Here is a 20945-nt window from a genome sequence, read left to right on the forward strand (position 1 = left end):
CATGGCATAGATTATAAAAACATTAGTTAATATTAAAATCACTTGTGCGAAGGGTCATCAAACTATTCTTAATCTTCGGCAATTAGAGGAATAGAAATCTGGACGATTTAAAATTGAATAATAATAACTCCTTTTTATTGGGGCCATTTTAAAGTGCTTAATTTTTTGTTGTTTCAGAATGCGAGATATATTCAAACACTTTTCATTAAATTATTCGAAGCTCGTTGTTCTATTCAACGTTGATTCCAAAGCGTAACTAAGTAGCAATTAGTCATTTTACTAACGTAGAACTTTTATTCTTTGTATCAAAGAGTAAAAAATCATAAAACCAATAGTTAATGGTACTAACACGTGCTTTAATTAGTGTCTGTCTCAAAAATAATTAATACAAAAAAAAAAAAAAAAAAGAATCATATGCTGGAAGAGAAGGCTCGATAATATAAACTTAGCTTTATATATTCAGTTGGCATATAAACTTGACAGAATCCATTAATTTTGTACATATTCATCTCCTCGTCAGTTTCAGCTTTAATTACAAACCATTGAAAAACGGCCATTTTGATAAATGATAAGTAAATACTATAATAAAGAAATGTATACATTTAGTATGCATTACTCCGAAACTGAATTTAACACGTTAAATTTCATTAAAATAGTAAATTAAGAAAAGAAAAAAAAAAGATCGTTTCTTATGACACGATGAGGGGACTTGTATTTCAACTTTCACTCACCACAGGGCATAATTATTTGTATGATTGACGTGGATGCGAAGGTGAAAGTCCTCATCAGATGCCCTATGGATATACTTTTGATTTCTCCAAGAATGATGAATTTTATCGTTTCCTTCGATATTGTAAATTCTAACTTGCTGAACAAAGATTATGCTATACTTGAATAAAATACGACAATCTCATAAATTGCATAAAAACCCAAATGCCAGAATTTTCGTGGAAGTGAGAATTTATTTACGTAAATCGTAAATAAATTCTCAATAAATCGTAACTTGTCTTCACCGGAAAACAGTTTTTAGTGTTATTTATAATTAGCGGATCGTGTTTTCGGAGGATTGCACAATCTCAGAATAACCAGATTTCGAGACTTAAGGGAGACAGGAAGGGACCAACTTAGTCATTTAGTAGATAAGTAACAAATAATTACTGCACCTGAACGGACGAAACCACGCCCAATGGCCAAACCTATGTAAATGATTTCGTAGAAAAAGTTTTAAAAAATCTGGTTTGGAGACAGGAATAACAAGACGAGTGTGTCGCGATTAAAGATACTCGCATGCCTGAATATTCGCAATCGAGAAAAATACTAGAAAAGCCATTAAATTATTATCAGATCCCATCAAACTGTTTTCTTATGTAGCATTTAACCCATTTTAGTTTGCGTAAATTGCATTATCTCGCATTTAAAGTCCGATTCATTTTAATCTCCCATTAAATAACCAATTAAATGCCAGATTCGAAACAGAAAAAAGTGTTTGCATATTTATCATTTCACCTATTGACGCAACGAGGCATACTCAAATCGATAGAAAGATAACCATTCGTCATTTATCCCAGTAAGGATTGGTATGTAAATTCGAGGCATCAACATTAATTAGATACATTTTCATCGACAATGACATAAGTTATGTGACGGTGAAAGCATGTTATTGCTTGTCATTTCAATATGCCGAATATTTTTTACTTGTGGCGAATGTAATGATGTGATGAAGAAAAACTTAAAATATAAAGTTGTATATACATCTTGTTTAAAGGCGCTTTTTTGCAATGTTCGAAGAAATATTTTAATCGCTATCGATAATATATAATTAACGAGCTTAGAAATTTAAAGATTGAATGTAAATTAATTCACAATTTCGATTTTTTTTTTTTTTTTTTGGCATAATTGGTTGAATGGCATAAGGCAATGCAACATGGGCGATCTGCCAAGGGAAATGCATCTCGGGAGATTTCTATGAGAAAGTTTTCCCTATTTCGGTATTAAAACACGTGGCTAGTCCGTTGATCAGTTGCGAACCCACCACCAACTATCATTGTTCTGTGGTTTCATTCACTCGGTCACTGATAGGCGAATAACTAATTAATTTGAATCTTTTCCTACATAAACATTATGAAGATGAAAACATTTAAAAAACCTGTAATCAAGTCAATAGGAATTACATTTATTATAATTACAAAAACCAATGTTTTCAATTGTATTTAACATTGTCAGGTTTATAGAATAGAGCTCAAAAAACAAATTTAAATAAAATAGAACTCGTTAAATCTGTGCTGGTGGTCGCAAGCGTAGAAGAATGGTACGGAAAATCATTGCTTTGTATTTTATTTTGATTTTCTTTACCATTCTTCTACGCTTGCGACCACCAGCACAGATTTAACGAGTTCCATTTCATTTTGAATTTTATTCTATAAACAATTTCTTCTTCTAATAAATTTAATTCCTATTAACTGGATTACAGATGGTTTTTTTACTGTTTTCTTTGTAATCTCATCCAGTTTTGGTGTAACATTGTAAACATTATGAAGATAATTGATAAAGGAAAGGCAGTCTAAAATGACTTTCTAGTTATACGTTAATTAGCATTCCTCAATTCAAAATATCAATCTTTGCTCAGTCACTAAATCAATTATAAAATAACTCAGTAAAATTTCAGCGAAATTCCTAAAATTAAGTATGAAATTTTTAAAAGCTAAATCTTACTGCCACACGATGACTGTACAGTACTTGAAATACTGCCCGGAGATGTAATGATTTTATTTTTCTTAAAGTGCAATTCGAAATGAATATAATTTATTGGCAATCTATATTTGTAAATTTTTCAACAAAACAACTGCTCCAAGTACCTAAATATTATTATTGATTGTGACACAACACTCAATGAGCTTTCCTTTTCATTATTCAAAAATCGTTATAATTTTAGCCACAATCAAGATTCTTCCGGGAAAGGAGGGAGGGAAATTGTTTTCCGTTAGTAAAATTGAACGAACTGTCAATACAGTAATTCTTTAGAATCTTCATATTTCCAATCAGTTATTTGTCTCCTTCATTAATAATCTAAAATTATCAACACAAATCACACAAAAGTTATCATTCATTTGGGCTTTTTTGTGTGATTCTGTATATGTCATCCTGATTAATACTAATGTTTAATAGATGAAAATCCTTGGCAAAATACTGTATCTTGTAACTTTTCTATTGTAACCATACACAGACACTTCTCAATTAAAAAAGCTTCATACATATATATGTATAAACGAATAAACAGCTACTATAACAGATATTTGAAATTAAAAAAACTTAAAATATAAATCTCCCCTTGTTATAATTATTTTAAAAAATATTAATTTTTTTATAATACAAAATTAAATGTAGAAGTTTATTTCATATAGGCCTAATCTAAAAAATTTAAAAAACAAACAAACAAAATCCAATTTAAAAATTATTGCTGCCATCTATGGGCAACATTGTAAACTTAATTATGAAAATTTAGATACGTGGAAGTTTTCCAGAGTAGTTTAAATAATGATGATTATGAACTTCAATATATCATTTTTAAAATTTTCAGTCTCTATAAAAAATTGTTACGGACTATTTACTGTATAAATATGTTGCATGTTTTACACAAACACTGTACTAACGCGACTAACGCGCGCGCACACACACTATAACAGAGATGGGTAAATGCGGCTCTTTTTGAGTTACATGCGGCTCTTACTGAAAGTGTTAATTTCTGCTTTTTATTATTATTTTTACAATTTTATTTCCACGATTTTGTGAAAATATGTTTATTAAAAAAATTCAATATTTGTTTTATATTATATTTATATTATATAATAAAATTGCAGTACAGAACTGCGGCTCCCATTCATTTTGCAAAACCTACATTTCGGCTCCAACTGAACTCTTGCTTGCCCACCCGTTCTATACAGTGTGAATTTTTGTTTTTAATAATAACAATATCGAAAGCTCCATCTATTCTCAAAAAGGAATAGTTGTATTCGAATTTTAGCATTATTATTCGTTCGTTCATATTTGAATTAGCCAATCATGACAGACAATTATACTGTATTATTCATTAAAACGTCAGTTGTGAATTCTAATTATTAATTTTTCCCTGCAGAAAAATTCTGTCTACATTGTTTAAACTATCAAGTTTAATTTAATTAAATTTACTTTAATTTAATCGTTTTACTACTAAATAATTTGTAGCATTATTGCTAACCAGCAATAAAAATAGGGAAAAAACGGTGATTTAAGAAATTTTTCGGCTCCTCATAAAGAAAATTTTATCCAATTTTAATCAGATAAGAATCGATCAGTTTATTATAAATTATTTTATCATTCTCCTCCACTCCCAAATTTACATTTTGTTTACATCACATGATCATTATTCTACTTAAAACTCGTACATCCTGCGGTAAAATATATGAATAAAAAATTGCAAACAATTATATAAAAAAAAATTATGTTGCTAGAGTCAAAAATACACAAGGATCGAATGATAACTAAGCTACGAAGCGTATACAAGATCCAATTAGATTTGTTATATTGTTAATTTACTCAGTATGCTTTGGTATGATAGAAACATCGAAGATTAATTGTTCTATTAAATTTTTTAAGAGTATCGAGAGAGGGGGAGGTAAAGGTATCCATGATAAAGTAGCGGGAAGAATTTTTAATGAAGAAACACTATACAGGGTAATATTTTTTTTTGTTTCTATATTATAAATTGATGTTCATTTTTTTCTGTTTAAAATGTAAGGTGACTGTAAAGTCAGTTAACCGTCATAAAAAAAATGGTTCAATACCGAGATATTTTTTCTGTAGACGTGTTTCTAATTCTGTAAAAGAAAAATGAACTGCTTTGAACAGTTCATAATCATACGTGTACAATATCTGTGGCATGCCACACAAAACACGGTTAATTAACTGACTTTTGGGTTACTCTGTTTAAAATATACTCTGTTTCTGATCTGAATTCTTGAAAAATTCAATATTGGTTTTTCTCCGTTCGTGTCTTGTGCACTTATATTTAGAAAAATCACAGACTTTACATTAATTTTCTTAAAATTAATATTTTTATTATTGAAGTATACATGATAATTAAGGATTATTATTAATTTATAAATTTAATTGTCAAAATATTATATTATTTTTCCATAAAATATTTAATTTCATAAGGAATGAAATGTAAGAACTTAGTCAAATTATAATTTGTAGTTGAATGTAATTTTCTATGATTCTTTTATGTTTAAGAATTATTTTTAGTTTTATGAATTGTATTTGGCATTCTCAATAGGATTAGTGTCTTTTGCAATGTAAAAGACATTACTGTGAATGATTTTACAGTAATTACATTGAAATGATCATAATTTGCATACTGTATAATGAGGAAAAGATTTGAAGTGTTCTTTCAGCATCTTTTGTTGAAGAAAGAAAATTATATTGGGATATAAATTAAGTATTTCGAATGATGAAAAGAAATACTTTTAAGACATAATTTACAAACGAAGGGTTAATTGAAGTATACATCTTCATGTGTACTGTACATAAGTGGAAATATTCCTTCGTCATGTAGAGTTAATATGCATTTTTGGGACACGACAACGAACTTCAACAATCGATAAGTTGCATACCGTTTTATAATTACGTAATTTTAAAACATATAACAGGAATTATAACATATTATCCGATGACAATAAACAAGTTCGACGACGTTTACAAACACTTCATTTGATTAAAGGGAGGGGAAAAAATCTCAAAAGGAGAGCATGAGTATTCATAACTACCATTTTGTAAAACGGAGCTTTGAACTCTTGACATGTGGAATCATTACAATTTTTTTATCGAGTTGAAAAACCTATTAACGCTAATATTTTTTTCTTCAAATCCTCCAATGGGAAGTATGCGGATGAGGTAAACAAGTTATTCTGCCTTATCATTTGTTATTCAATTATAGTTCTATAATTCCAAAAAAAAAGTAATGTACAGGTCAAATTTAGACACTTCTATTGATATATGCTTCTCCTAAATTTGATTTGTGGTATTTTATAGAATTAAAATTAATATCTTTAAATCTTTCCTTAATAATTAAATCCTTAAAAAATAATAATAAAATAAAAAATAACATGCTCGAAGCTGATTTAAATCCACAAGTTAACAGATAAGAAACATGCCGGAGGGCATATGATCAAAATTTCTTAAAAAGGCCATTAAAGTTAATAAAGAAAATTAATTTAAGTCGACATATTTACAAATAAAACATTTGTAATCTTAGAAAAGTGTTTTAAAATCCATCTCGTATGTTATTCGAAGCTCATAACAGGTGTCCTGAAAAATTGCACCCTTAACTGATTTGTCCCATTAGGAATTCCCATCTTCACCTCTTTCCTGAATACATCGTGTTTTCTGAAGCACATAAGTCTATAAATTATTGCAACGCTAATAAAAATCGAAGTTTTACAGATTTCTAACCAAGTCACGTCAAAAAAACAGAATCACACTTCCTTCAATGTCAATACTGATTGCATCACTTCTCTACGAGATCGTTAAAGTATTTATCGCAGTGAATAAGAACTCTTCTATGAAGGTGAATACCCCAACGAATTGAATAGTTTTTTAAATGAAATGCAAAATATTCAGAAGCAATCATTGATCAGAAAAGTATGCAAATAAAAATAATAAATCGTTCGAACAGTTAATACAAAGCATTGTAAGATCCAACTGGAAAGAATCGGAGATCCCGAAGTGCCTTCAGGAGTAGTTAATTTGCATACAGCAGTTCTAATTTAGTTCGGTGTTATAAATTATTATTCATAGTTGAAAAAGACGTACTTAGGCAAAACTAGTTGTTAGTTGCTTAATACAATAACTACTTTTCAAACAGCAGCGGGTATTGATGGGGGGGTAAAATTATTTGCCGACCTGTAATTTTTGCATAAAGTGTGATTAATAGGCAATAAAAAAGGCAAACTAAGCATACTAAATGGATTAATTTTGTTTTATGCAGATTAATGTTACTAAAAAAGCAATGTAAGTGTATTAGTCAGTCATTAAATAATTTGCGGTGTCTTCAGCGATAATGGAAACGTTAAGTGAAATTTAAACGTAAAAAAATAATACTTTAGTTCATTGTAATCTAATTTTCTAGATAAAACACAATACCAATTTATTTCAAGAAAAATATTTGTCAAAAAGAAAATATAAAAGTGACATTTTGCGTATAAGAAAATATTTAAACGAATATTCTTAGAAACGATAAATCATGTCCATAATATAATATTTACTTGTTAATTGGAAGGTTTTTAAGTTTCATAACTCGGAGGGAAAAGTAAATTCTTCTTCTTTAACACAAGGTATTTTTCCTTTTAACAAGGTAAAGATAAAGTCGATTTTGACACGTGATATTTAAAAAATTCGTAATTACAGTACACATACAATACATCGCAATTATGAAACGTTGCGTGAGGACACCATTCTACCAAAATTTAAAAAGTTTATCCGATTTTTATTATTATGCATTGATGTCAAAACGTCTAAAGATGCTCGTTATCATTTTTTTACCTTTTATCAGATTTAAAAAATTCTACATGAAGTAGAGTTGGAGTGATGATTGAAGCTTGAAATGTATGAGGATTCACGAATCTGTAATGTCTAATCTGTCAGAAAAAAATCGAACGTATTGTTAATTAAATTAAGTTACGCAAGTCTTATCATTTTAAGTTTTTCAAGAGTTGTTATAAAACAATGAAATTCTTACTTTGATAGAGATTTTTTTTACAATCGTTTTTATATACTTCAAACGACATAAATTTAGCTTTCCCATGCTCCTGATGACAGCCCTGTCATTCCGAACCATCAAGAAAATCCGGCTAACTCCAAATTGCTCAAAATTACACTAGCATATTGTTGTACTAGTCAATAGTTTTGATAAGGATGAAAATAATTGTTTTATTTACGTAAAATTTGCAATTTTTCTACTCGAAATGAAAATAGGAATCTGAGATTTCCAGAAAATGGTTTCGCCCATCTCTACAATCTTATTCTCATCACGAAAGTCTTTAAAACTTAAATCCTTACAATGGATCTCTCTTCAGAATACTAAATCTGAGTATTTAAGTATCGTTTAACAAGTCTTGTCGACTTAAACTGTAGATAAATATTTGACAAGAAATAAATCATCTATTCCTTTGATACAAGAACAAAAAACGAGGTAACTTTTTATGTATAGTTTTAATCAGAATAATAAAATTATATACATGAAAAACTGCATGTAGAGATTAAAATAATATACTATTTTGATGAAATTATTTTGTTTTAGCTTAAAACAACAATTAATTAATTTTTTTAAATTAAGTTTTCAAATTAATAATGAAATTCATGCCAGATAGAAAATTTATGATCTTATCCCTCTACAATCTTGGTTTTAACATTTAAATCATCATTTCTCCGGTACAGAAAGTTTATCATTTCATAAATTTTTATTCGCAAAAGTAGGCCATCTCATTTTTAAATTATTGAACTCGGTTCAAAATTCCGTTTAATCGTTTTTCTCTTATGAAAATTGGTACAGAACATTTTGAAATGCTCGTTAATTTATAGAAAAGATTTCACATTCCGCTCGAACGAACATGGCCATCATCATTAGATGCTGCCATTACGAAAATTCCAATATAAGAGTATTCTGAAGAAATCTTTATTAATTAATCAAGAAATTGGAAAGTAAGCATCACGAAACTCTTAAATAAACTTGTCATGAGCATTTTTCTTATTGAAAAAGCAGATTATGATCGACTTTGCGTTATTATGAATCACGTTTATTATACATTAACCTTTTGTCTTGTAAAATTAAAGAATCCATTTTGTTTATTTAGAAAAAACCTCAGGAAAAAAAATACTTGACCATAACCTCGATTTGTCTTTAATAAATTTAAGGTCAACAAACTAAACGTTAAAAAAAAATAATAAAGTTACAACGTGCGACAAACTAAATTAAAGATTTAACTACCCCCGAGCTAATTAACAAATCAGACGGATGAAACACTATTTTTTACGGAATTTCCAATGTATAATCGCATATATCTCCTTATCTTGTAAGTTAAATAAGTGAGATAATTAATACAGAAAAAAAAATAATAATAAAGAAAAATCTTCCCACTTTACCTAATTTCTGTTTAATAATTCCGTTCAGGATTAGCTTTAATCAAACAGGATTTTAGTTTTTGCTGAAGTTTTTTTTAATTTTATTTAATGGCTATTTTAACCCGAACAGGTGAGCCTTTATCTCATTTGTTAACGCAATAAATTATATTTTTATTTAAGCCATAAAATGGATGAACTTTACTTGGATTACTTTACTTGCTTGTATTTAGTAATTAACCCTTGCATTACAAAACTGTTGTATATAATTGAAATTAAGAATAAAATGAAAAAAATAAGAAATTAAATAAGATTATGATTGTCATTTATGGAAAAAATGGGGGAAAATACTATATTGTAGCACTCAGTGGCGCGTTATCCTATGGGCAAAAAGGAAAATTGTCTGGGATCCCAGCAAGAGGTGGCCGGAAACCAATCTTTCATAAGAAAATATTTCCCCCAAAAAATTACCCCGAAGAAAAATATATGAAGTCAACAGTGTACAGTACATGGGGCCCTAATTCAAATTTGCCTGGGTCCCATGAAACGATAACGCGCCACTGGCTAAAATTATTTTCCCACGAGTACAGCTCTACAGCTGTATTCGTGGGAAAATAGTTTTAATGCGGTTTTATTGTCAAATATTTTAATAAAATAATTTTTAAAGAATGAATTTGTGTACAAATTCATAGCTTAAATCAACAGAATTACTGTAGTAATTGGATACTTTAAACAGAAAAAGCATAGAAAATTCTATAATCATTTCTGTAGTTATTATGTAAGCTGTATAAAACATTTAAATTAATCTTTATTAATGCACAATTTAAAAACAAATTCTCAAATAAATTATAGTAAAATTTAACCATTAAAAACCTAAATAAATTTAAATAAATTGAACAGGGTAAAGGTAATTGGCATTCGTAACAATTCAAAACTTAATTAATCTTTAATGAATCATGCATTAAAATTATGTTAATAAATAAATTCTGAAAATTAAATTCTCACTGGACAATTGATAAATTGTATATTTTTGTTTCATAATTACATTGCTCCATCTGGTGGTGCTGAACGGTAACGTTTTCATTTCCTTTTCTCAAATTTTTTTCCTTGAATTTCTTAATTCAATGCTGTAAATAATGTGGGCATTTATCTATTTTCAACGCAAAATTCACTCTTGCTATTTATTAATTAATCATTAATTTCAGCACTCCTAAATTTATGCCCAAGGATCGTAGTCTTTTCTTGTAGACGTGTGAATTTATCAGATTTTATTAAAATCAAGTAAGTTAAGAAAACGGATATATAAATATTAAATGCTGTTTGATGGGATGTTTTTTTAAAAACTAGAATCGATAAAATCTGATAAGAGTTTGAGTTACAGTTGGCAGCTGATGACCCGATTACGTATTATCCTCTTTGGCATCTCTGAACTCAAAATGTGATGACTTTAAGCCGATTGTCATAAAAATCTATTTTTTTAAATGTATTTATTTATGATTTTAAGTCGAAATAATGCAAATGAGTTTAGTTATGCATAAGAATGAAGAAACATTATTCCTCGCTTGAATTTTCTCATTGCAAGGTGCTTCATCGGAAGCATTGATGTGCTGAGGAACGATTTCCAAAAGCGTAATTTTTTAAATCCTACTCACGTGAAAGTTTAAAATGCAACTAAATATATCAAACTGGCGCTGTAAAGCTTTGTAACAACAAAGTTCTCGACCATTATTTGAATGAACAAAGCTCTTAGCATCTGTTGAATGAAACTCAGACGATAACTTTAATGTCATAATTAATGGCTCAAAAAATTTATTATCATAATAAATAACTCCCACAGTATAATGCAGATTCTAAAGTATAAACTCAACATGCACTCAACAACAGAAACAAAGATCCAAACAGAGAAGAAAGTGTAGCCTTAGGTCAGTGTCTCTGCTTTTTACGTCATTTTTTCTCACTCTGATTTCGAAATTAATGCTAATTTTTCTGAAATAAAAATTAATTCGCCCACCTGCTTTTGAAGGGTTTTTAAAGATTTCTATTAAACCTTCCGACATAAAAATTTTCACGCATATTAATTCTTAAAGGATGTGATGAATCACGCCTGAAGTAAAACATTTAAAAGCCCTCATCAATCTCTAATATTCGAAATAACCTCCAAGATTCAATGCATTTACCTTGGGGGATAAACAGAAATGTAGTTTCGACCTATAATAAACAACATTACACAGAAAAGTCCCCACCCAAAAGGACCTTAAGGGGCGGATACACCCTTTATAACAAGATAAACACGATTAAGAAAAACCAATAGCACAGATGCACAAAGATTCGAGAATCGAAGAATTCGCATCTGCAGAAAAATCCTGATAAGTAGGGTATAATTACGATGAATTGTTTGATCCGAATGTTCAAGCAGAACTAATAATGCCGTATGTGTGATTGAACAGAGTCACGCAAGCTCGAATGATAATCGAATGCGTGCAACATCGCACATAATTTGTCAAATTTAATCTTAACACGTACGAAAATAGCACAGACTTTTTTAAATGGAGCGCTGTGCTTTCAAAGATTGAAGGGAAAATGAGATTTTATCGTTTACTTCTATAAAAATTGCGTGCGATATTGTCGAAGCAGTTGATAGATTTATCTCTCCATCTCTTTTGAGTCCTAAACTACAGTTTAGTTCGTTAAAAAAATGCCTCCAAGAAAGAATAAAATCGTTAATATTTTATAACTAGTCATAAAACTTTGGTAGTAGATTGCTTAGAGAATTTTAAACTTGTAATCCATAAATTTTGTTTTGTTAGAACGATTAGTAGTCTCGTGTAACTAGTGTAAACCGTTATGAATTTTGCTGTGAAGTTCGATAAATAGCCTATTTATTTATAGAACTTTACAAGAAAAATTCATAACGGTGAACAGAAATGCGCGCTCTTGCGCAAGAGTCGTAGAAAAATATAGGGTAATAGAGCAAAACAATGCTCTAAAACAATATGAAAAGGGAAGTCAAGGTCGATGAGGGATGCTAGTAGTGAAACCATCCATGCAAAGATGCTTCCTGCAACGGATATCCTATTATTTGTATAGATACTGCTCATGCTAAAAAAAGCCATGCATAGAGAGGAAGTTACGGCCCTTTGTTACTTATTGTTTAGAAAGGAAGTCACTCCCACACAGATCTCACTTTTAATAAACAAACTTTTTTTTTGTTATAAAAACACTGTTGAACCGAACGCTGCAATTTCTAAAACAGCTTAAAACATTCCGAACCTACAAAAACAGTTTCATAGAATTTTAAAGTATGCTTCTCTTATAAAATATGAGTCATTAAATTATGTTGATTAATGAATTAAGCAGTGCAATTTTGGAAGTGTTGGCTGGTGTGTTAAAGGAAGAGCAATTTAATTGTTAAACTGTCAACACGTTTCTTCAGAATGTCTAAAATATAATGAATAAAGAACAATTATTTTTGAAGTAATAAAATAGCGTAAACAATATACTTTTTAAACGCGGTTTCTAATTTAAGTCCTTTATATCGCATGCAATATTTCAGGCGAAAGGAAACATTTCATAACAGAAACGTGACGTAACACTAGAAAGTTCGAGGCCCGCTATTAAACAATAGAGCCCCGAATTTTTTCTACTGTGCAAAATAGTGTAAAATATTGTTCGAAGGCACTCGACATCAATCAATGACAGAGGAGAAGCAAAAGGAGACAAGGAATTCGGGAAGCTACTTGCAAATTTGACAAGCCGAAAAAAAAATCATTGCTATAAAAGCACTTTAGAATCTGGCTAGAGACAAACTGCCAACGGGTACAATAACTATCTGCAGTCCGATCACGACAACCCTTCTCCTTAAGAACCTGAGGGCTACTTATTATCCTCAGAGGACATCTGGCAATCTTTGCATCAATCATCTCTTTTTTTGACGACGCGTGGCGCAAAGTGTGACTGCGCATAGATACTATTATCATACTAGTTTTGTAATAGGTGTAATGCCCCTTATTACTTTATTCAGAATCCTCTTACGTAAAAGTGCTCTGAAGTCCCTCACGCGTTGCAAAGGCAGTTTTATCATTAGTGGCATAGCAAAGTACATTAAAAGTTTCCACCTGTTACTGTACTTGCCAAAATTTCGGATATATACAACATGTATCACCTGTGAAGGGTTGGAATTATATATTACTAGACCAACTCATCTTGAAAGGAAAAGATTTACAAACATTTAAATTACACAGGCTAATTTAGCTACTTTAAATAATTTATGGCAATTTCAAGGAGGAAAATGACGTGTATTAAAATTATCGAGAAATTTATGAGGCGGAATAATTGACCAAAATTTAATTTTTAATAAAAATTTGAACTAAAATTATCTACTTAACATGCTTTTAAAAACATCAACTCTTCGGTAGTTCTAGAAAAAATAGCACAAAACATGTTTAAGGAAGAGTAAAGACTGTCAATTCAATTCTTAAATATTCTTTAAATTTCTCTACACGTACACTATGCCATTTAGATTTTCTGATAACTCAGTTTGCTGTTAAGTCGCCTTTTTATTGAGTTGTCAAGCGGAAGTGAAAGAAAAGCTGCGAGCAAGTGAAGTCGTAAGGGTAAAATCCCTAATCTGCATATTATTTAGGGTAATTTTAAGTTTTGTGCCATTACGTTCTTTAAATATAGTGGCTTACTAGTAAACGGTTTCATTCCCATTTCTCTCTTTAATATCAAAAGTTTCTTATGTTCTAGAAACTTTTTTCTTGTTTAGAATTAGATTTAAGTAATGAAAATTAGAATAACAACCTATTAAAGCTGTTATTATCCTGCTTTTTTTTCACTTATCTGATATGAGGTTATCATTTCAATTTTGCAAATTTATGTTAAGAGGATAAAAGGAAAAGCAACGAACCAACGTGTCCTAATATTACAAAGTTCTTTCATGATATGTAATATATTACTTAAGATAAAAATATAGAATAGAAACAAAATTAGGATTTCAAAGACAAGATTTTAAAAGTTTTTTTCCCTCTTATAAAATTTAATTTTTAATTTCTACAATTCTGTATTTTATGTATTTGTTCGGGATTTTTTATTGTTAATGTGGAGAAGGAGATCTATTGTCACAGACAATTCGTAATTATAAATAAAAATATTAGTGCAAATTATTTTAATCTAACTATATATTTATATTTCTCTTAAAAATGTAATTTTATTTCTTAAATTACAACTATTCAGCCACATTCTAGTGCAGAAAACCACGCCGAAGAATGCGAACAAAAGTGAATTGAGTGAAAGCACGACAAAATTACTCGCGTTATATGCGGGTTTTATAGAAATTTGACCCAATAGGGGTTGAATTATGTAGAAAAATTCGAACGGACGTGAACCAGACGCATTCGAGCGATGTCACATCTCACTAAACGATATCCTGAACGCATTAGTAAACACTGCAATGATATCATCGAATCGGTATTATATCGTCGAGGGAAACGAGTAGAAAAATGGGTGTTTCTCTACTAAATAAAGCCGCATGGATGAACACAAACTGCACAGGACAGGTGTGGCGCAACAAATTTCGTTTTGTTTCCACTATTTTAACAATTACGCTAAAGCGAAAATCTCGTAATAAAAATCCTAACGGAAGGTTAAAATTCTTGTAAAACTGATAAACAGAGAAGAATGAAAGTTTTCAATAAAACGTCGACATTTTCTCCTTTTTTTTCCAACTCAAGGACGAAGGCATTAAATATCAGTTTTAAAATTTTACTCGGAAAGTTTTCCTTTCCAGAACAATAAAGCAATTTTAGAAAAATACGCTATAAATAAACAACCATATAGCGTTTCAGTCAAAGTATCAATTTGACTTTTATTAAATTTTTAAAATTCAAAAATAGATGCTTCGTAGATTAAATTTTATGTAAGAAAAATGAAGAGAATGCGTTCAGGATTGTATAATTATTATTTAAGTACAGATACAAGCCTAGCTTGTGGGAAAATAAGAGAGATTCTGGTCACACCTTAAACTCATAGTCACACATGTAGTTTATGAGAATACCAAAGCCTAAATCTTGCTCGTTATCAAAAATAAGAAGTCACGTAGCGCTAGAGGCCTCGAAATACATTCTTTATGTACCCTAACTATATTATATCAAACTTAGAATTAAACACACGTCCATTTCCTCCATTTATATTATAGAATAAGATACAGAACTGTTAACTGTTTAAAAATTCCCTCGAGTATTAAAAAAAATCGATATTGCAGAAGATATTTTTCCCTATTGACGTTAGCAAAAATCCCGGAAACTTGTCTAAAGAGGACACTCGACACTGTCAGGAGGATAAATGATACAGCATATGGACGACAATTTTTATTGATTTCTCTATCGTTCTCAATGCATTCCTACTCGTTTTACCTTTTGATAAAAGGTTGGATGAATTATCTTCCCCTTTAACCCCGTGCTTTAGAGTAGTTTCAATTTAAAAGATTAATAATATCCGTTAACAAAACAGCTCCTCTGCTTCAGAAAAACTATCTTATTTATCATTTCTAAAGTCGACAGACACTGCTTCAGCACTTAATAGATTTCTGGGCGTTTATTGATGAGGCGTGGTAACTGTTTAATGTACTCTTCAATCGCCCAATAATGAGTAATTAATGTAATAGTTATTCTTCTTAACGACTGGGAAGAAATTCTTTTTTATAAATTAAATTCTGCAACTTGAAGAAGGGGAAAAAATTGTTATATTTTACGTGTTGCAAAGCTATAAATCAAAAGTATTTTTTGTCTGTATTGAAAGTTGCGTGTTTATTGGATTTCAAGAGTTTTTTATTAAAACTTTTTTTAAAATTTATTTCTTATTTAACACACCGGTTGATGCAAAAAAAAACTTTATATTTATATTCACCCCAACGATTAGTTATTTTTGAATCAAAAATGATTGTTGCATCACTAATTTTTTTAAAGTTAAACTTGCACACCTGAAGCGTATAAGACAGAATAAAAAAACCATTCATTTTCTATCTATAACCGCTATATAAACACAAGTTTACAGAAGGATATAGCTATTTTTGTATGAATATTTAAAAAATTATTTAAAGAGTAAGCAAAAATTACCGCGAATTATCTTTAAAGGTTAGAAATGTTTACACTATTCAAATGCGATACATTGTAAGCGTATCATTCGAGATAATTTTAATTTGTTGATGAATACAGTTAAATAATGACTCAGATTTAGTATACAATATATGTATTCAGTAGACTATACATGTTCCTATACATGCCAAACACGTATTGGAACGTTAAGATAAGCCAACAGTCCTGTTTAATAAATTCCGTTTACGGCTTAATTTTCATNTATATATATATATATATATATACTGTAATTATATTCCTTATTATTATTCCTGTATATATATATATACAGTATAATAATATCATTCATTGCTATTTTAAAATTACTATAAAAGTAAATATACACATTGGTATTAAAATCTCAACAGTGTTTCGTCATCTTAGAGCAGTGTTTCTCAACGGGGGCGATATCGCCCCCATGTGGGCGTTTTTTCATGTTGATGGGGCGATTAGTAACAATTTATATTTTGGGGGGCGAAAAACAATTTTCTCGGCGATATAGTAAAACATTATATTAAGAATAATTAGATATTTTATTCGTTATATCGTACAATAATTAAACAAATAACATTATACTAGTCAATAATCTATTCAATGCAGTACGAATTTGGCGTTAGCCTTGGCCCTAGGCATCTGAATTTTGAAGTGAAGGGGGCGACGATTCGTTAGAGGTTGAGAAACACTGTCTTAGAGATTCGTATCTGAAGCAACTTATTTTTTTATAAGTTAAATATTAATTTTTTCTACTTTCCTAACTCTTCTTTTGTTTATTACAATAAACAATTGCAGAAGAGGAAAGAGTTTAAAAATTCTTAAGCAAGCTCCTACCAAAAAACAAAAAAAAGAAAAAAGACAATAGAGCTTTCAAACAATACTTTTAATTAATAGCACACGACGAATCAAGTTGTAATAATGCTACTACTTTTCGACATACTTTACGGGCATAAATTACCTAAAACATGAGTTAGAATAGAAGAGGAAAAAATATTTTAAAAAAATACTATGTACTGTACAAGTAAGCAAAAATAACAATGACGAAGACGAACACGCAGCAAAAAGCAACAATAATTAATTGTTTTTTCTTCCATTTTTTGTTGAAGTAATCATTAATTACGCGATGACATTCTATTTATAAGCATTATGCTAATGTAATTAATAGTGTTAAACTTTACTTAATAAGCCAACGCTCATTCGTTTAATTAATGCATCTTGGAATTTCTAAGAAAGGAAATTATATATAAATAATAAATTTAAAGACATTTAATTTCATTTTGTAAGCCGATACATAAGTGTCTTCTGAAGGCCTTCAGAAGCTTCAGTTTTCTTTAGTGGATTCTCGTAACTTAAAATATGGACTACGGTCGAATCACTTTCCGAAACTGATTTCTAACTTTAGATGTCGATATAACATAAAGATGTTTACAGAATTTAAAGAAGTAGAGCCTGAAGCAAAGACGGCTTTAGAATAGAATTACATAGAAAGTAATTAGAGACGATGGCAATGATTAATGATGCAAAGTAAGATGCCAATCGATTGATTTCGATCGATTCGTCCAATGACAGCCTTTTACGTAAAAATAAATGAAAAACTCTTCTCGAACCATCAATAGTTTTCTATGATTTGCATAACAACGTGAGCGAATTTTAATTAACCATGGTTTTTTCCCATGATAATTAATCATATTATATCTATCAAACTTCGTATGTTGCTGATAAGAATCAAAGACTTCGATGATACACTTTTATATATATTTATTGAGTGTGTTGTTAAAAATCGCATTTAATATAGATGAAGATTTAATTATATATTATCTCGTACAGAAGTTGATGTAATCAGTAATAAAATGCTCATATAAATAATAAAAATCTCTGCTGATTTATCATTCAAATTTCAAAACTCAACATTTTGACATTTATAGGACGCTCTGTTTTAGATTTTAAGAGCTAAATTATTGTTATTATATAGGCATGTAGGCTTATCAGACTTATAATTCGCTTAAGTAAACGTCTGTAGAGAAATATAAGGAAAACTACAGTAATATAATTATATAAAGATAAACTTACCTCAGTCCAAGGCATGATTCGGCTAGTAATTTAAGTGTATAATATTAATTAATTACAGACTTCGATATTTTTTTTATATAGCTTGCAGCGATTTTATTGAAATTTGTTTATTGAAATCTCTTCAAATTAGAGAAATTCTTTGAAATAGTTAATTAAAACGAGATATACAGATTAATTTTTTAGTATAAGGACCAAAGATCCCCCTCACTAAAAAATTAATCTATATATCTCGTTTAATTAAATATTTTAAAGAATTTCTCTAATTTTAAGAGATTTTAATAAGCAAAATAGATTTCCAGTTTCCAAAATCTTACCTTTTGCTCTACAGCTTAAACTTTATAGATTCTAGAATATATTTTGTTAAGAAAAATCCTAACTTAAACAGGATATTTCTTAAGGAATTAAAAATTAGTTTCTACGATATTAAATATTTATATTGCATATTAAAGATTAATCTACAAAGACGAATGCATCCATATTAATAGATGAAAGATTATTTTATTCACGTTTAGTTTTCTAGATACGTTATGCAAATCTTCATCACTGTAATACTGTATAATCCTTTTTTTGATTGATATGTACTATTTTATGAAGGCACCTCATGATTTTTATGCATGAGTTGCCCCCTCTGTTATATTTCGGTATGAGGATTAATCAAAATAAGTAATATTAGAATAGTTAGAGCACATACAATATGACTTATCCTATGTTCAAAGACATACTTTGAAGTATAAGAGGTATTTTTATACCCGAACAAATTCAGTTTATCGATATTTAAGCTACCAGATTAAGAAATTAAGCTTATCCAGAACTGATAAGTGATCGTTTTTAAAAATAAAGTCAGTGGCCCGTTATAGGCGAATTTGAATCAGGGAGCCCAATTACAGTGTCAACTTCATCTTATAAAGATTGGTTTGAGATCTCTGTTATTGGGGGACCCCGGGCAATTGCCCTTTTAGGATAGCGCGCCACTAAATAAATTCTAGAGTTACTTGAACTTAGTCGTGTTAAAAAAGTGTACTTACCTTAATTCGGGGCATGATTCGGCTAGTAGTTTAACACAATCGAGGCATCCTTTGGCAGCGGCATAATGCAATGCCAAAGCACCAGTTGCTGTTTTCTCCAAAGCGGGCATCTTGGCTTCTCTCAATAACCATTTAAGAACATGGCGTCGTCCGTACCTACGAAAATAATTTAAAAAAACAACAAATTAATTTATGTAGGTCAACTGTTTTAACAAAATTACAAAAATACAATTGGCAAAAATCATTTTAAATCGCCGAAGCGTTGAAATGTTCGATAATTTTTCGCAGTTTTCGTAGAAAATCTCTTCGAGAATAGAACCAGACACGCGATCAGGAGGGGGGCAGAGAATAAAAAAATTATTTTCTTTTACTCTCCAATGACCACAAATGTTGAAAGACTTGTTTTCTGCTACATTTAATCCACTATTATGAAATGACTAGATTATTTCGAGAGCCAATCAAGTGTAAAAATAAAATGAATAAAATTTTTAACAAATTTATTTCTGTAATTTTCATTTTTTGTAGAGTCAGTTTGTATAATTTACTGCATATTTTACTTAGGAAAAGTAATTTTTTTTTAATTATAGTTTGTTGTTTCAAATTTATTGAGGCATAACTTGTTGAAAGAACGTTCGGGTTCAACTGCATGATACGAGAAGCAGCAATGGCATTCGCTTCAACTGGTATCATTTGAAGCAGCCAAAGACGAAACAAGATTAATTTTAACGTTTAAAATACTTGTCACTAGCGTATTATAGCTTCGTGGGCAAGGCAAATTTGAATTAGGGGGACCCCATGTACAGTACAATATTGACTTCAGACATTTTACTTCGGGGGAAATATTTTCTTATAAAAGATTGGTTTGGGTCCCTCTATTGATGCGGGTCCCCAGCCAATTTCATTTTTTGCCCATAGGATAAACTTATTTAAGCAACTTAACAGAAATTTAACTAAAAATCTCTGAACTTAAAAGAATTTTCCTGAAGTCCCTTTCATCTTCCTTCATGTAAAGTGTTTAGTAAACCAACCGGATGAACTCGCACTTCATAAATCATATTTTTTAAAGATTAAACGATATAAAAAAATCACCTCCGGATCCTTCCGAAATATATAACTCTATTTTAATCTGCTGTTGGCCATGCTTAAAAACGGTGAAGTTTAAGATACGGATGAAGAACCTACTATGTAAAAGCGCAACTCATTCGAGTCATGTTCACAAATCCGAAAAATAGGAAAACATTTTTATCTTTTTATTTTTTTATTAAAATATGCTATTAAAGAAACAAACTTTTTCTGTTTCATAATTTTTTTTCTAATTTATATTTTGAGGAAACTAATTAATAGATGAAAGACGGTCTGTCGTTAACAGTAAAGTTAACATGTTTTTAAAAAAACTACAGTTTTTTTTAATATTAAAACAGAGCTTATCTTCAGTTAGAAAGGCGCCCTTTATATGTAACTGCTCATGCTTGCAGGAAGAGTCATTATATGATTCTTTAACAAATTTATTTTCTTAAAAAATATATATAAATCTGTATCTCTCTATGCAACATGACAAAGACTCCCTTGACTC

General features: G+C 29.7%; 1 protein-coding gene across 3 annotated transcripts in view; it reads right to left on the reverse strand.

Annotated features, from left to right (window-relative positions):
- The window catches only part of LOC111632091 (espin-like), a 74479-nt gene that overhangs the window by 25591 nt on the left and 27943 nt on the right, over positions 1 to 20945 (reverse strand). For all 3 annotated transcript variants that reach the window (XM_023376453.1, XM_023376454.1, XM_023376455.1), the window contains one exon: positions 19373 to 19528. In XM_023376453.1, the coding sequence (XP_023232221.1) occupies positions 19373 to 19528 (156 nt within the window). The remainder of the gene's footprint in view (positions 1 to 19372; positions 19529 to 20945) is intronic.

This window comes from Centruroides sculpturatus, unplaced genomic scaffold (assembly GCF_000671375.1).
Source record: "Centruroides sculpturatus isolate CEXI.00-Female unplaced genomic scaffold, Cexi_2.0 scaffold748, whole genome shotgun sequence".
NCBI lineage: Eukaryota > Metazoa > Arthropoda > Arachnida > Scorpiones > Buthidae > Centruroides > Centruroides sculpturatus.